Source organism: Oncorhynchus mykiss, chromosome 11 (genome assembly GCF_057628025.1).
Source record: "Oncorhynchus mykiss isolate SJ-2025 chromosome 11, ASM5762802v1, whole genome shotgun sequence".
Classification (NCBI taxonomy): domain Eukaryota; kingdom Metazoa; phylum Chordata; class Actinopteri; order Salmoniformes; family Salmonidae; genus Oncorhynchus; species Oncorhynchus mykiss.
In genome coordinates this window covers 36,478,563-36,496,515 of record NC_143032.1, presented here as the reverse complement: position 1 = coordinate 36,496,515, position 17,953 = coordinate 36,478,563, and the positions used below count along the sequence as shown (strand labels likewise).

At 42.2% G+C, this 17,953-nt stretch overlaps 1 protein-coding gene across 1 annotated transcript in view; it reads left to right on the top strand.

Moving 5' to 3' along the window:
* LOC110535636 (vacuolar protein sorting-associated protein 41 homolog) overlaps positions 1-17,953 on the top strand; it is a 32,372-nt gene that overhangs the window by 11,241 nt on the left and 3,178 nt on the right. Inside the window, exons 2-18 of the mRNA XM_021620749.3 lie at positions 3,167-3,205; positions 4,876-4,983; positions 6,425-6,502; positions 6,603-6,677; positions 7,785-7,847; positions 8,012-8,077; positions 9,666-9,785; positions 10,010-10,223; positions 10,347-10,444; positions 12,043-12,172; positions 12,309-12,424; positions 12,566-12,622; positions 16,682-16,743; positions 16,912-16,993; positions 17,201-17,293; positions 17,429-17,556; positions 17,726-17,870. Coding sequence (XP_021476424.1) covers positions 3,167-3,205; positions 4,876-4,983; positions 6,425-6,502; positions 6,603-6,677; positions 7,785-7,847; positions 8,012-8,077; positions 9,666-9,785; positions 10,010-10,223; positions 10,347-10,444; positions 12,043-12,172; positions 12,309-12,424; positions 12,566-12,622; positions 16,682-16,743; positions 16,912-16,993; positions 17,201-17,293; positions 17,429-17,556; positions 17,726-17,870 — 1,674 coding nt within the window. The remainder of the gene's footprint in view (positions 1-3,166; positions 3,206-4,875; positions 4,984-6,424; positions 6,503-6,602; positions 6,678-7,784; positions 7,848-8,011; positions 8,078-9,665; positions 9,786-10,009; positions 10,224-10,346; positions 10,445-12,042; positions 12,173-12,308; positions 12,425-12,565; positions 12,623-16,681; positions 16,744-16,911; positions 16,994-17,200; positions 17,294-17,428; positions 17,557-17,725; positions 17,871-17,953) is intronic.

Below are 17,953 nucleotides of genomic sequence, written 5' to 3'. Positions count from 1 at the left end.
TGGTCCCATGGTGTTTATACTTGCATACTATTGTTTGTACAGATGAACATGGTACCTTCAGGCGTTTGGAAATTCCTCCCAAGGGTGAACCAGACTTGTGAAGGTCTCCAATTTTGTTTTCTGAGGTCTAGGCTGATTTCTTTAGATTTTCCCATGATGTCAAGCAAAGAGGCACTGAGTTTGAAGGTAGGCCTTGAAATACATACAAAGGTACACCTCCATTTGACTCCAATTATGTCAATTAGGTTATCAGAAGCTGCTAAAGCCATGACATTTTCTGGAATTTTCCAAGCTGTTTGAAGGCACAGTCAACTTAGTGTATGTACATTTCTGACCCACTGGAATTATGATGCAGGGAATTATAAGTGAAATAATGTGTCTGTAAATAATTGTTGGAAAAATTACTTGTCATGCACAAAGTAGATGTCCTAACCAACTTGCCAAAACTATAGTTTGTTAACATGAAAATTTGTGAAGTGGTTGAAAAACTAGTTTTAATGACTCCAACCTAAGTGTATGTAAACTTCTGACTTCAACTGTATTTCCCTTGTATATTTCCTTATTTATGCAGCAGCATGCAAGACATTTTTGGACTCGCCTTGTGAAGGCGACGCAGCGTTCCTTTGTGGGCAAGTTTTTTGTTATCAAGGTCTGGCATTCTCTGGATTCATGGTGGGAACTTGGGGGGAGAAAACACACAGCCACTCCATTGAATAGCAGGTTAGTGTTTGCTTTGCAACGCTTGCAGTTAGCCATTGATTCCTTCAAAACGACTCATTGTTGAATTTGCGATATCCAACTTGTTGAGTAATCTTCATGTCCAATGGCCAATGAGCACCGATTCATTTTATCTTCAATTTATCTTCATTATTTCTCTTCATATGACAAGGATTAAAAAGGATTTTCCAGTAGATTGTCAACTTTATTCATGATGATGACTGCTAGCTAAGACTTTGAAAGGAAGATGTTGACATGATCAGTTCAAAGCTACTGTACATATAACTGGATTTCACCTTCATTTTATCTGTGGCCAATGACCTTGAGCCTTCTTGGAAGGGCAATTGTAATATAACTCTATGGCAGGACCCGAAAGGACTGAAATTGTGGATGTCTACCCTTGCTAAGGACTTAAACTTGCAGATGACGTACTGTCCCCATGAGTGACAGAACACTGAGTCAATCACGGCGCAATGCTCCTATTTTCTGCTGGCTCGCCCCACCACCACAGAAAGCACTGAGCTAGGCTGAAACACCTGCATTTTGGAGCTGCCTTACTCAAGAAAACAAAAAAGAGACCGTGTGTGTGCAGCTTTATTAACTGAATTATATATATTTTTTTTTACATTGCTTGCAAACTGATATGTAACACGCTCTGCCCCACCTGCCCTGAATGACGGGTCGCCACTGCTCATGACTCTTTTTTTTAAATTACGATTTGTTTCCCTGAATTGCATTGTGAAAGCCTAACACAGTAATGTCGTATTTTCTAACTTCACTAGTCATGTTGGCAATATAACAACAAAATTGTGCCCACCTGACCCAGATTGCGAGTCTTCTTTCATTCATAAGTGCATTGAAATGAATGTCCACTAGTTAGTCCTCTCACTCAAACCTTTGAAATGTGTTTGTCTTATCTTTCACCTACAACATATCTTCCAGAAATATTCTTATCATGTTACTGAATGTATCCAGAGTCATTTAAGATTTCGTTCACAAAGAGTATTTGTATAATCCACAGAATCCAAACATTACCCCATTGATTGTGTCTATTTGTCCTCACCTTTTTGGTCTAATAATTTCCCCATAATTGACTAACTGGTCCCTTTCAATCGCTACCACGGTTATGCATATGCTTTAAAAAAAAAATTCTGTAAGACAAGTCAAACTTACTTTGCCACGGATGCACACCAGCCGGTTGAAGCTAATTGGCGAAATCATTTGGCTAACTCTTCCTACCTGCGAACACACACAAGACACCCACATCAATCAAACCACAGTCATGGCCACTAGCATTTCTTAAAGGGCAATTTCACCACTTTTCAACCTCATTTGCATTATGTCCAGCACAATACCAGTGTCAACATGTGAAAATGGTGCATTTCTAGGTTTTGGAGAAAACAATATGATTAATTAATGTCCCATCATGCTTAGGGTCATGTATAACAAAATATTGGGCAGGCCATTATTTTGGCTACCATGGCTATGTCCCCATCCACAGGGCCATGTCCCCAACCACAGGGCCATGTCCCCATCCACAGGGCCATGTCCCCATCCACAGGGCCATGTCCCCATCCACAGGGCCATGTCCCCATCCACAGGGCCATGTCCCCATCCACAGGGCCATGTCCCCATCCACAGGGCCATGTCCCCATCCACAGGGCCATGTCCCCATCCACAGGGCCATGTCCCCATAGGAGGACAATGCCCCCATCCACAGGGCACTGACTGGTTTGATGAGCATGAAAACTATGCAAACCATATGCCTTGGCCATCTCATTCACCAGATTTCAACCCAATTGAATACTTAGGGGAGATTCTGGAGCGGTGCCTGAGACAGCGTTTTCTACCACCATCAACAAAATACCAAATGATGCGATTTCTTGCGGAAGATTGGTGACGCATCCCTTCAGTAGAGTTCCAGACACTTACAGAATCTATATTAAGACAATTTGTGTTGGTATTTCCTTTATTTTGGCAGTTATCTGTATGTAGACACTGGTTTGGTGCTGGAAATGATGAATTTGAGGTTGAAAAGTGGCGGAATTGCCCTTAATGAACCAAATCTAAAACCAGGCCAAGTCAGGAAGTGCAGTTGCCCTTTTAAACCCTTACCGTGTAGCCTACCCATGTTTGCCCTCTGTTGTGTGCCTTCCTTTGTTTGCTGAAATCCATACTTTTTAATAAAACGATAATAAAATACAACCACCGACTGTTTCCTCGTATCGACTGAGAGCGACTCGATGTCGTCGGAGGTACACTCCGCCCACTCTCATCTCCGCTCAACTCTGTTGATGTGAAGTACATCGTGGAGTTGAGTTTGACAGATAATTAGCCAAGTAAAACTCAAACCAAACTGGTCTAAAGCAAACATTGCATCCATAATGTAATGTCATTTTTGCTTTAGATCTCTCTTGTCTTTTAATAAGCATGATTGTATGTCTTCTAGGGAAGAAAACCAAGTGAAGAATCCACAGATGACTCTGAGGTAAGATACTGTGTGCAAACTATGTATATGGCCCGCTAATAAAAAGTGGAACATCTTTGATTAATTTAGGCTGAAGTAATTGTAGAAAATGCATGTGCTGTCTGTGCATTTATTCTCTTCCCACCTGTAAACAAACAACATATATATTTTTTTTACAGCAAAAACTAAGCAGATTTAGACATGTTATTATGCAATTTTCCAGATGTTGTGAAAATCATCTGGGTTAACAGCAGAAGATAAAATGTCTGACCATGTCAGAGACGCACGCAGTTGTGAAGTACACTGTTGCACCACACCTTTTGATTCTATATAGCATGTCAGACTGCTAGAGAGGGTGAGGAGCAGCCTGTCTTTAAATGATACAGAGAATGAAATGTAAGGAATAGCCAGTACATTGAGCAATTCCACCCCCTACTCCCCAAAGAAAAACCATTCCGAATAGAGAAAGGAAATCTTCACCAGTAAATGAAAAGTCTGCCTGCCCCCTATCACCAGTCCACAAACAGAATCCTCTCGGCACACTAACACTCACAGGTAAACAAGCACCTGGGACTGCATGATTGTATGTCCCCCTCTGAATCGCTACAAGCCTCCGCTTATTTAGTTATTGTGGTGTAGCTTGCCCATTCGCTAGGCACCTGTCTCCGTGAGTGGGTTGTCAGTAGACCGACTTGATGAATGAAGTGAGAGTGTAGCCTGTGTGCTGAAGGCTTTGCCAGAATGGCTAGATCGGAACCAAGTTACATACTCCCACCAGTCCCTTGGTTCATGCTCTTTAGACAGATTCACGTTCACTTGATTGTGTCCCCCATGGGCTGTTGTAATATGACTTTCTGATTAGACCCTTGATTTTAGCATGCCCTACTAGACATTTAGCCTATATGAATATATATTAATTGAAATGGGGTGTTGTGGCAAAGTCTCGTAAGTCTAACAAAAAGGAAATTTACCACCTTAACAAACATATGAAAAATGGTGCCTGTAGACCTTTTATGGGGTGTAAATTTGTTTGTTCTGTGTTATAGCTTTGTAAAACTGTGACAAATGCCCATGCATTAGAAATTTCACAAGGGAATAAACAGGAAATAGACATACTGGTGTAGAGTGGGAAAGGATGGTTCTTGTAAATGACATTCTTTCCACACATTCTTGAACCCCCCCCCCCCCCACCCACCCACCTTCTCACATAGTGCATATAATAGCAGTCTTTGTTTTGTGTTGATGCACCATATATACGGCCACAGTCTATGCAGCATTGGTTATAAACTGGGTTATGGGGAATATTCAGGCTGTGACCGCAAATGTACCACAGGAGAATATGGCAGCAGCGCACATGCTTGGGGTTCCTAGGAGGGTTGTAATCAATTTATGTTCCTGGGACACTGTGGCACAGCCAGTAGAGAGGAAGGATGATCTGGTTACAGATGGAGAGTGGACTGGCCTTGGACATTTATTTGTGTATCTAGAAACATTTACCTTGCTGATAGTGAAAGGGAATTTTCTATGGAAGTTTTGTATTGAATTTCCTACCTTGCTGATAGGGAATTTCCATACCAAATTCAGATTCCCTATCAGCAAGGTTAATGCATGAATCTGTGCCAGTGTAATATTCTGTGTATCATAGATGAATTATGCTGGATTGTTTTAACTGGATCCCTCTTTCAAACTAGGAAGAGGACAGCGAGGAGGAGCCTAAGCTGAAGTATGAGCGACTGGCCAATGGGGTGACTGAGATTCTCCAAAAGGATGCTGCCAGCTGTATGACTGTCCATGATAAGGTACAGGTCCTAACCTACCAGAGCTTTTCAGTCTAAACTACACTAGATTTCAAATGTCATTGTTTACGCACGTTTGATATATTCAATGTCGGTTAGCATTCTCTTTCTACAATATGGAGAGGCAGGCCATTTCTTTCTCACCCTCCACTCATCCCTTTCACTCAGGGAGGTACACATCAGCCGCTGCCGGCCATTTTCTTTATCCCTTTCTTATTTCCGTTTCTTATAGCTTTTTGCTCCCCTGTTCTCTTTTTGAACGTTTCTGTTTTTCAGCGGGCCATCTCTGAGCTGGATGGCTAATCGTTATGGCACCGAGTGCACTCATGCACGTCTGGGCAGAGGGCGAGTCATACCTGGTTATGTCTGCTCACCTGATGTTTTATTAACCACTATTGATTTTCACTTATTTCTTTTTTCTTTCTCTCCTCTCTTTGATCCTATAAAAAAAGCAATCCTGCCAGAGTGAGAGACATTGCTGTGCAGATTCCTGTGCAATTCCACATTTTACCCGACTTCCCTTCTTGCCGGTGTTTTTGTGCTTGTGTACCGCCTGCCAGCTATGCTACCTGTACTGTGACACAAACCCCCGACCCAGCCAACCCCCGCCGCCTTTAAAACCACCAACACTCCGCATTGCCTGATGTTGCCTCATATTTTCAGTGCCTGAATCGGAATTTAATTTGAACAATTCCATTCTAATAAATCCTTTTTAAAAGTCACTCCGCCTCGCAAGGTTGACCCCTTTTTTATTTATTTATTTTGGGGTATTTTATTTGGGGAGATTGCAGGGGCTCTGTCTGACATGCTCAGCTGTGCCTGTAAATATAAGCATTTCATTATAGGCTGCACTGAAGCATGGTGGGCTCACCGCACACACAGGGGAGGAAAGGGAGAGGGATTAGGGGGAGGGGCTCGAGCTGGGCCGGTGTGGAAGAACGCACACTTAATCTAATGCCAAAAAGCCTCCCAGTTTTGATAATTTCTTGTCCCAGCGGACCTACACATACATTCTTTCTCTCTCTCTCACACACACACACTTCAACACACTCACATACTGTACAAAAGCAGGAAACGTGGGAAACCAGTTGCTGCTCTGTAGAAAATAATAGCTTTACGGTGGGCAGGAGAGGCGGTGGTTGGGTTGCTGGCGACGCGAGGAGAAGCCAGATGTACAGCGCATTTATTATGTTTAAGCGTTTTAATTTGAGAGACAAAATACCATTTCACACTGTCTGCTTTAATAAACAGGGTTTTTTCGCACCCTCTGTAATTTCACAGTTTTTGCCCCAGAGCCCACTGATTCCACCCCACTACTCGCCTTCCCCAGCTATGCTAGACATAGTGCCTTTTTAATCCTCTTGCCTCTTTCACCAGTAGTACACGTTTTTGCTAAACATTTTGAATTGTCCTAAAGATTAATCTCAGGTTCATTCCATTTCAGTTCCTTGCACTGGGCACTCACTTTGGGAAGGTTTTCCTTCTGGACATCCAAGGAAATCTGACTCAGAAGTTTGAAATTGTAAGTACTCAACTCAATTCCAAGTAATCACCTGCTCTCAGAACGTTCCCAGTCATTCTGTGTCAATGTTGTTGTTGTTGTGGTTGTGGTCTCTCCTCAGAGTCCAGTGAAGATCAACCAGATCAGTCTGGATGAGAGTGGAGAGCATATGGGGATCTGCTCTGAGGACGGCAAGGTGAGATCATCTCTCTGCTCCCGTACAGAAAGGGTGACACTCCACTGGGCACAGATGTCAATTCATGGAAATTACATGGAAACAACGTTGATTCAATTAGGGAATAGGGTGCCATTTGGAATGTAGCCTAGATCTCCATTAAGTGGCAAGGTATTCTGTGTAATACGTTGAACATCACTTTGAATTTACCATGAAATTATGCAATGTGTTGAACTCATTTCATCAATGCTAAAAGCAAAGGACATTCTTGTTCATATTTAGAATTTAATGGAACTTGTTGCCTGGAGAAAGGGAATTTAGATATATGGAATGTGCCCCAGTACCCATATAAGTTTTACAAACCACAAGCTTTATCTTCCTCATACCTGTTTACTTTCATAAATCTACGAATGTATAGGGTTTTGAACAAGCACATGTTCATGCTCATGTTCTAAGGGGAAAGACTCTCCCATCCATCTGTCTGCCTGGCTGTCAGTCATCAGGTCTCTATGGATACCCTCTCAGTGCTCTCTACCTTCTTGTTATCGCTCCTCTCCTGATCATTATTACCATGCTTCATGGATCCTGCAGTCCAGATATGCTCTCTGATATCGCCTCCTCGCTCGCACTCCAGCGGCGAAACAAGATCTTGTCGCGCAGAAAGTGGCGTTGACAATTAAAACCGACGCCGCTGCAGTTGTCCGTCCTCGGCCAATTCAGTTTGCCATTAATCTGTGTCAATCCCTTCAAATAATCCTGAATCATCGATGGGATTGAAAATGGAGCGTGAAAAGGGCGTGATGTTTCTTTTTGAAACTTTCTTTTTGTTCTTTTTTGACTCCCAGACAGTCAGGCTGTGGTACAGTGTAATTGTTACATAGTATTGCTGTAACTACAGTAACTGCGGCTGTGGTAAAGCCAAAGATTAGGATGCTCGTATCAAAGCACCAGAGGGTTCAGAGATTCAACCTGGCCACTAATTGGTGACCCAGTGGAAGGGTAGCAGTGATCCAATCAGTCTTGCTGTCCAGAACTCCCCCTGCATACACAAGAGTGCCTCAGAAACAGCTGCAAACACAGTACAGATATATTTTTTTATACTGACATTCAACACTTTCTCTATTGCAGGTTCAAGTGTTTGGACTCTACACGAGGGAGGGCTTCCATGAGAACTTTGACTGTCCTGTCAAAGTAAGCTGATGTCAAATGCATGTACTTCTTTTAACTTCATACTTTTCGTTGAGAGTATATGTACGAGGTGGTATACTAATATATTCAGTGCATCTCAAGATAGCCCCCATCATTGCTTCTAAACTTGATGCGTTCTAAATGGATCCACTTGCTATGTTCTCCAGGTGGTGGCGTTACACCCTCGGTTCAGCAGTTCAAACTACAAACAATTTGTCACCGGAGGCAACAAGGTGAGATTGAAAGGTATTTTTTTCCCCCAATGTGATTACACTATATAGCCCATCTCAACTGTGTTAGCAGTGTAGTTGAAAACTGTTGAGCGTTAGCTAATGTGGATAGAATATTAGCCATTTGTTTTTCAAAATTAATTAATTTAGATTTTGTTCTTGTGAGCCTCCTCCTCCCTTGTGCTTGGCTGATGGCTGTGCACACACACTGTAGGCCTTTGCTGGGTGGTGTGAAAGGCTCTTACTTTCCCCTGTCTCTCTTCTGGAGTGCACTCCGGGGAGAACGGCCCATTTTCACAAAGTGCTGCTCGCTCAACAGTGTTTGAAAGGCAATGCTTCACAAGCACACCAAATAGATGTCATTATCAGGAAGGCCCATAGTCTTAGGGTCTTGGACAGGCAGGCACACAGCAGTTTCCTCTCTAATTTGTCTCAGACTCCAGAAAAAAACTTGCTATATATTAGGTATTAATGTTCCCTTTTGAGTTACAAAGGCTGCAGTCTGCGGCATCACTTAGTATAAATGATTAAAATAGACCGAAAATCTGTACAGTACTGTATTTCAATGACCATTGGAGAGAGACAAAACAAGATGTATACATATCTACAGCACTGGTGAGAGAGAGCTTCTGGAATAATCCAATCCACCTTTCTTTTCTAAGGAAACGCTCATTGTTAGTGTAACCATTTTCTTTCAATTGGTACTGATTTCTTTCCTCTCCCTGTTCTCAAGACCCTCCATAAAGCGCCCTGTGATGAAAATCAATAAGCCTCAACTGGAGCCACATCCTGTCAAAGGCAATTCAATTCTGTCTCCACAGTTCTGCCAGTGTTATGTCCTCTCTTTGGAGAGAACTGTTAACATTTTCAGACTTTTTTTTTTGAATTAGAGAGGCCGGGGCTCTCTCTCTCTCATCTCACTCCCCAGAACATAATACCTATGTGGTATTGTACATCCATCTGTATGACACTGAGAGATGTTTTTAAAGGGCCTGAAAGGCCTTTTATGTATATGGCCTTTGAGGTGATGCCTCCGCCGTTTACATAATGACTGGAAAGAGTGACTACAGCCATCAATGTCTCAAAGCCATTGGCGAGAATCAGAGATTTAGAGAAATATGGTGCAGGCTTTGTCTGTCAAACCTACTGAAGTAATCAGGAATTGATTTTGCCAGTCTTTTATTTTGAAGCTGATCTGTGTTTCAAAGACCACATCTTTAATGCAATCTGTAGTTTTTCCTTCCACTTCTTTTGTCACATGTCACACACACTGATAGGTTAGTTGAATCATGTGAAGATGGATCATGTCTGCTCACTGACTTGAAGTAAGTTGGAAAACACTGTGTCCGTTTACTTTACGTTTATGATAAAGTGAAACACAATCCTCCTGCTCTGGGTGGCCCACTGACACAGAAGACGACCTCCTGTCCTTGTGCTCTACTGCCCTCTGGTGGTGGAAATACAGAACCACAAACCACCGCTCCAAGGACACGATTGTTTGTCTGTTTTTGAAACTGGTGCTGATTTGGATATCATTGGTGACACACGTGATTCTGATGTGTGTTTTTATTTTTAATGTTGCCTTCCCAAGCTGCTGCTGTACGAGAAGAACTGGCTGAACCGCTGGAAGACGTCCACTCTGCACGAGGGGGAGGGCACCATCACTAACGTCCAATGGAGGGCCAATCTCATCGCCTGGGCCAACAATATGGTAAGTAAGGAGAACCGTCAAAGCTGCAGATACGTGGCAACAAGAAACACGGCGATTAGTTTGTCGTTTTAATTTATACTTATATATTTAATCTTTATGATGATGATTTACTTTATTGTATATGTTAGGATTTTTATTGCATCTTATAGCATGTCAACTTACATAGATTAGTGCATTGGACGTACACATAGTAAACATGCTCTGTTTGTCTTGGTCTCTTCCAGGGTGTGAAGATTTATGACATCAGCACCAAACAGCGAATCACCAACGTCCTGCGGGATAACGTCAGCCTGCGGCCTGATATGTACCCCTGCAGTCTGTGCTGGAAAGACAACTCCACCCTCATCATCGGTTGGGGCTCCTCTATTAAGATCTGTGTTGTGAAGGAGAGGGGCCACACAGAGTTGAGAGACCTTCCTAGCCGTTATGTGGAAATTGGTGAGAACATGTAGTGTATTGTTAGATAACAAAAATGTTTTGTGGAACTTTTAATGTAATATAATGTGGGGGTAAGCGCATTAGTTTGGAGTTGTAGTAATGTGGGTTTCTTCTCTCTTGTAGTGTCTGCGTTTGAAACGGAGTTCTTCATCAGTGGCCTGGCGCCTCTAGCAGACCAGCTGGTCACCCTGTACTTTGTGAAGGAGAACTCTGATCACATGGTAATGTTTGGTTTGAAACCGTATATATGTTGCATGATGGAATGGCTTAAGCGGTCACAGCCATGGTATTTAAATGTTGATATTGTCTGTATGTGTGTGTTTACGTCTGTCTGTGCGCGCTCGCTGGTTTGTGCGTGCGTTTGTCTAAAGTAAAAGTATTCACACCCATTTGACCTTTTCCACATTTTGTTGTGTTACAGCCTGAATGTAAAATGGATTCAAATGTGAGATTTTGTCACTGTTCTACACACAATACCACATAATGTCAAAGTGAAAACATATATCTTTTTTTTTAATGAAAAGCTGAAATGTCTTCAGTCAAGTATTCATCCCCATTGTTATGGCTGCCCTAAGTAAGTTCAGGAGTAAATATCACATAATAAGTTGCATGGACACATTCTGTATTCCATAATAGTGGTTAACATGACGTTTTAATGACTACCCCCACCTCTGTATCCCACACATACAACTATCTGTATATATAAGGTCCTTCAATCGAGTAGAGAATTTCAAGCACCGATTCAGCCACAAAGACCAGGGAGGGTTTCCAATGCCTTGCAAAGAAGGGCACTGATGGGTAGATGTCAAAAAAAAATATATGAAAATAAAGCAGACAGTGAATGTCCCTTTGAGCATGGTTAAGTTAGAAATTAGGCTTTGGATGGTCTATCAATACATGCATCCTTCCTAACTCCGTTACCGGAGAGGAAGGAAACCGCTCAGGGATTTCACCATGAGGCCAATGGTGATTTTAAAACAGAGTTTAATGATTGTGATATGAGAATTGAGGATGGATCAACAACATTGTAGTTATTCCACAATATTAACTTTAAATGACAGTGAAAATAAAATATGCATCCTGTTTTCAACACTTAAGTAATACTGCAAAAAAAATGGCAAAGAAATGTACTTTTTGTCTTGAATACAAAGCGTTATGTTTGTGGCATATTGTCAAGCACGGTGGTGGCTGCATAATATTACGGGTATGCTTATCATCTGCAAGGAGAAGGGAGATTTTTAGGATAAAAATAAATGGAAAAGAGCTAAGCATAGGCAAAATCCTGGAGGAAAAACCTGGTTCTGAATGCTGGAAGACAAATCCACCTTTCAGCAAGACAAAACCTTAAACACAAGGCCAAATCTAAACTGAAGTTGCTTACCAAGACGCAATTGAATGCTCCTGAGCTACTGTTTTGACTTAAGTCGGCTTGACTTGAAAATGGCTGTCTAGCTATTATCAACAACCAACTTGACAGTGCTTGAATAATAAAAATAAAAAAATAATGGCAAATATTGTACAATCCAGGTGTGCAAAACTATTAGAGACTTGCCCCCAAAAACTCACATCTGTAATCATAGTGATTGCCAAAGGCGTTTCTTCTAATATTGACTCGTGGGTGAATGCTCTTCTAATCAGGATATATTAGTGTTTTATTTTTCATAAATAATTTTTTTTAAATGTTATTTATGAGTAGATCGTTAACAAAAAATGACAAATCCATTTCAATCCCACTTTGTAATAAAAAAATAAAGTTTGGTGTGAATACTTTCTGAAATCACTTTATATACCATTTGTGTGTGTGTGTGTGTGAGATCAGGAGGAGGAGTTCCGAGCGCGGCCTTGTCTGGACATCATCCAGCCTCTTCCAGAGGGCTATGAGGAAATCTCATCAGACGCCCTGACCGTCCGCAATTTCCAGGAGAACGAGTGTCGAGACTACCGACTGGGTGAGCCCATCAGAAAAGCCCCGGCAAACACTACTCAGTGACACTCTGTATTTACAGATTATTCTAGCTACTATAAACTACTGTGCAGGATATATCATGTACTAAAGATCATTCCAGCATTCTCATGTGTCAACAGAACATTCCGAGGGAGAATCCCTCTACTACATCATCAGCCCTAAAGACATTGTGGTGGCCAAAGAGAGAGACCAAGATGACCACATTGACTGGCTGCTGGATAAGAAGAAGTATGAGGTTGGTGTTATAATCATCCAATCAAGCAGACTTCATGTGGGAACTTCGTATTTTGCTGCGATATATCATCTGTGTTCAGTACTAATGCATTATAACTGTCGGCTGTTACCGTGTTACCAAAACGTATTGTCTCTCTCACAGGAAGCTCTGATGGCTGCCGAGATCAGCTTCAAGAACATTAAACGCCATGAAGTCCAGGTACTGTATAGGCATTGGACATGTTAAGTGCTATTCCTTCCCAGAGTAGTGCAATTCCTTGCTAATCATGTGTTATTCCTACTCCTATTTTACCTACATGTATGTATTTGACCAAATCCCAACCCACTTCAGCAAACTAACAGTATGAATATTACCTTTCACACCCGACCATACCTACTGCTAACCCTAAACTGCAGAGGACACATCGCCTGTGCGCCTGTCCCCCTCATACAGATTCTCTCATGTCTCACACACACTAGCTACAAAACCATCTTCTCCTTTCTCACTGTGCTGCAGTGAAAGAAGCCTCATTGGCTCTCTTTTTCTTACTAAAATAATTGGGTTACATTTTAAAATGTCTTTCCTGGCCCAAGGATTATGAACAGTGTATTGCTCTTTCTGAAATGTCGTTGTTCCTTGGATGGAAGGCTAGACCTCTTTAAAAAATATATATATATATATTTTTCAAACCACGTCCTAACTTACTTACAAGCATTTTATGGGTTTAAAAAAAACAACTTTGGGAGCCAGTCAATGCAGTACCTTTTACTGTGTTTCACCCATTTACTTAATGGGTTGAACCCAAGTAACATCAGACCAGAGCATTCAACCTGTAGTACGTAAATACTATTTGCGTTTACCATAGTGAGCTCATAGTATTGGGATAGAAACAAACATTTATTTGGGGGGGGTGCTCTGTATTTCAGCACTTTAGATTTGAAATACAATGACTGAGGTTAAAGTGCAGACTGTCAGCTTTAATTTGAGTGTATTTTTATCCATATGGGTGAGCTGTTTTGAAATTAGTACACTTTTTGTGCATAGTCCCCCCCAGTTTAGGGGACCGAAAGTATTGGGACAAATTCACATATGCGTATTAAAGTACAAAAAGTAAAAAAAAATGTCCTGTATTCATAGTACACAATGACTAAATCAAGCGTTTCACTAGAAACATTTGTTGGATGCATTTGCTGCTTGTTAAGGTTGTGTTTCAGAATTTTTTTTGTGCCCACTAGAAATCAAATTTGATTTGTCACATGCGCCGAATACAACAGGTGTAGGTAGACCTTACAGCGAAATGCTTACTTACAAGCCCTTAACCAACAATGCAGTTTAAGAAAATACCACACTAAAAGTAAGAGATAAGAATAAAAAATAATTAAAGAGCAGCAGTAAATAACAATAGCGGGGCAATATACAGGGGGTACCGGTATAGAGTCAATGTGCGGGGGCACCGGTGCTGAGGTAATTTGGGTAATTATGTACTTGCAGGTAAGGTTATTAAAGTGGCAATGCATAGATAATAACAGCGAGTAGTGGGGGGGGTAGCCGTTTGATTAGCTGTTCGGGAGTCTTATGGCTTGGGGCTAGAAGCTGTTTAGAAGCCTCTTGGACCTAGACTTCGCGCTCTGGTACCGTTTGCCGTGCGGTAGCAGAGAGAACAGTCTATGACTAGGGTGGCTGGAGTCTTTGACAATTATTTAGGGCCTTCCTCTGACACCGCCTGGAATAGAGGTCCTGGATGGCAGGAAGCTTGACCCCGGTGATGTACTGGGTTGTATGCACTACCCTCTGTAGTGCCTTGCGGTCGGAGGTTGAGCAGTTGCCATACCAGGCAGTGATGCAACCCGTCAGGATGCTCTTGATGGTGCAGCTGTAAAACCTTTTGAGGATCTGAGGACCCATGCCAAATCTTTTCAGATTTAGTGAGAGGGAATAGGTTTTGTCGTGCCCTCTTCACGATTGTCTTGGTGTGCTTGCACCATGTTAGTTTGTTGTGATGTGGATGCCAAGGAACTTGAAGCTCTCAACCTGCTCCACTACAGCCCCGTCGAGGAGAATGGGGGCGTGATCGGTCCTCTTTTTCCTGTAGTCCACAATCCATCTCCTTTGTTTTGATCACATTGAGGGAGAGGTTGTTGTCCTTGCACCACACGGTCAGATCTCTGACCTCCTCCCTATAGGCCGTCTCATCGTTGTCGGTGATCAGGCCTACCACTGTTGTCATCAGAAAACTTAATGATGGTGTTGGAGTTGTTACATACCCTTACCACATGGGGACGGCCCATCAAGAAATCTAGGATCCAGTTGCAGAGAGAGGTGTTTAGTTCCAGGGTCCTTAGCTTAGTGATGAGCTTTGAGGGCACTATGGTGTTGAACGCTGAGCTGTAGTCAATGAATAGCATTCTCACATAGGTGTTCCTTTTGTCCAGGTGGGAAAGGGCAGTGTGGAGTGCAATATAGATTACATCATCTGTGGATTTGTTAGTGCGGAATGCAAATTGGAGTGGGTCTAATTGGAGTGGGTCTGGGATAATGGTGTTGATGTGAGCCATGACCAGCCTTTCAAAGCATTTCATGGCTACAGAAAGTGAGTGCTACGTGTCGGTAGTCATCTAGGCAGGTTTCCTTAGTGTTCTTGGGCACAGGGACTATGGTGGTCTGCTTGAAACATGTTGGTATTACAGACTCAGACAGGGAGAGGTTGAAAATGTCAGTGAAGACACCTGCCAGTTGGTCAGTGCATGCTTGGAGTACACATCCTGGTAATCCGTCTGGCCCAGTGGCCTTGTGAATGTTGACCTGTTTAAAGGTCTTAATTACATCTTCTGCGGAGAGCGTGATCACACAGTCATCCGGAACAGCTAATGCGCTCATGCATGTTTCAGTGTTACTTGCCTCGAAGCGAGCATAGAAGTTATTTTGCTCGTCTGGTAGGCTCGTGTCACTGGGCAGCTCTTGGCTCTGCTTCCCTTTGTAGTCTGTGATAGTTTGCAAGCCCTGCCACATCCGACGAGCGTCGGAGCCGGTGTAGTACGATTCGATCTTAGTTCTGTATTGACGCTTTGCTTGTTTGATGGTTCGTCAGAGGGCATGGCGGGATTTCTTAGAAGCTTCTGGTTTAGAGTCTCGCTACTTGAAAGTGGCAGCTCTACCCTTTAGCTAAGTGCGAATGTTGCCTGTAATCCGTGGCTTCTGGTTGGGGTATGTACGTACAGTCACTGTGGGGAGGACGTCCTCGATGCACTTATTGATAAAGCCAGTGACTGATGTGGTGTACTCCTCAATGCCATCGGAAGAATCCCGGAACATATTCCAGTCTGTGCTTGCAAAACAGTCCTGTAGTTTAGCATGTGCTTCATCTGACCACTTTTTTTTATAGACCGTGCCACTGGTGCTTCCTGCTTTTAATTTTAGCTTGTAAGAAGGAATCAGGAGGATAGAGTTATGGTCAGATTTGAGAAATGGAGGGTGAGGTAAATAATGTACTGTGTCATTTTGGAGTCACATTTATTGTAAAATAAGAGTAGAATACAGTATGTTTCTCAACACTTCTGCATTAATGTGGATGCTGCCATGACTACAGATAATCTGTAATGAATCGTGAATAATGATGAGTGAGAAAGTTACAGATGCACAAATATAGTTTCTCCCAAAAATGATCACCTCCCCAGTTCTTGTAATGTTGAGCGGTGAGCATGTCTTGGGGGTTTTGATGTTTGTGCATCTAACTTTCTCACTCATCATTATTCACGATTCAGTCAGGATTATCCGTAAGCATGGTAGCATCCACCAAAAACTGAACTTTTTACTACTTTAATACACATACAAGTGAATTTGTCCCCTAAATTGGGGGGGGGGGGGCTTATGTACAAAAAGTGCTGTACTTTCTAAACGATTCACCTGATATGGATTAAAGCTGACTGTCTGCACTTTAACCTCAGTCATTTTAATTTCAAATCCAAACTGCTGGGGGGAAAAAATAGTCACTTTCCCAATACTTTTGTAGTCCACTGCATGTCTTCAAGCCTTGACACATTGCGATCCCTTAGTTGTCTAATTTTCTAACGAAGATCTAAGACCTCTACTTTCTTCACTTTAAGTTAGATGGGGCTGTGATTTTACAGGATTTCGTGACATTAATAATGACTTACAGATCTGTTGAGGTCAAGGAAAAGAATGAAGTAGATTTTTGGAAACAACATTTGATGAAATTACAGATACAGTCCATTACTCATGTTGTGTTCCCTCATGGAGTGTCTTTTCTTTTGTAATCAGAAAATTGGGATGGCCTACATCAATCACCTGGTGGAGAAAGGTGACTATGACACCGCTGCCAGGTACTTCAGCCTTTTAGTTATTTCAGTTTAGTGTTTCTTCTGCAAAATACCAGTGTAAAGAGTAGATGTGGTGATTATTTTCTCTCTGTCTCGCTCTCTCTCTCTCTCGTTCTCTCTCTCGTGTTCTCTCTCTCTCTCTCTCTCTCTCTCGTGTTCTTTTAAGTCTAGGAAGTGTCAGAAGGTGCTGGGAAAAAACATGGAACTCTGGGAGAATGAGGTGTACAGGTTTAAAACCATTGGGCAGTTGAAGGTGAGTCGGGCCACATTGTGAGCTTGCAACTTGTGGAAAATGATGGCATTAGAGACTTTGAGCAAGTTTTGGAATGAACAATACTCTCAGTATTGCCCTCAGTATTAACTGTTGTAATTCTCTGTATCGTTTTCTTTCCCTCATGTAACTCCCTCCCATATCTCTCCTTTTGTTTTCCCACCTCTCCTCCTGTCTCTGCATCTTCAGGCCATCAGTCAGTACTTGCCTAGAGGGGACCTGCGTCTCAGACCTGCCATCTATGAGATGATCTTACACGAGTTTCTAAAGTCAGACTATGAGGTATGTCTGTCTGTTCCTGATGGTCTGGTGGTCTTCTTACTGCCTTACGTTATAACTCGTATTATAACAAGCACTCAAGAAGAAACAAATTTAATAGCATTAACCAAGCCTCTCTCTGCAACCTCTTTCTCCAAGGGCTTTGCCACCTTGATCCGTGAGTGGCCAGGAGAGCTCTACAATAACATGACCATTGTTCAGGCAGTCACCGACCACCTCAAGAAGGACCCCATGAACAGCACCCTGCTCACCACACTGGCTGAACTGTGAGTGACTCTATACTGGTTTGAGCATTTTGATTGACTTCATTACCTCTCTATTGCTGCAATGCTTATTTTCCTATTTATTTATATATATATATATATATATATATATATATATATATATATATATATATTAGTACCACTAAGCTGTGTGTTTCTTCTGTCCATGCAGGTATACATATGACCAGCGGTATGACCGAGCCCTGGAGATCTACCTGAGACTGAGGCATAAAGATGTTTACCAGCTGATCCACAAACACGACCTCTTCTCCTCCATAGAAGACAAGATTGTGCTCCTCATGGACTTTGATAAAGAGGTGATTCGCCAGCACATGCACAATTGTTTTATTAAGTAGACTCCTTACTGTATCATAGGACCTTGCTACTGTTTAAGGCTGTG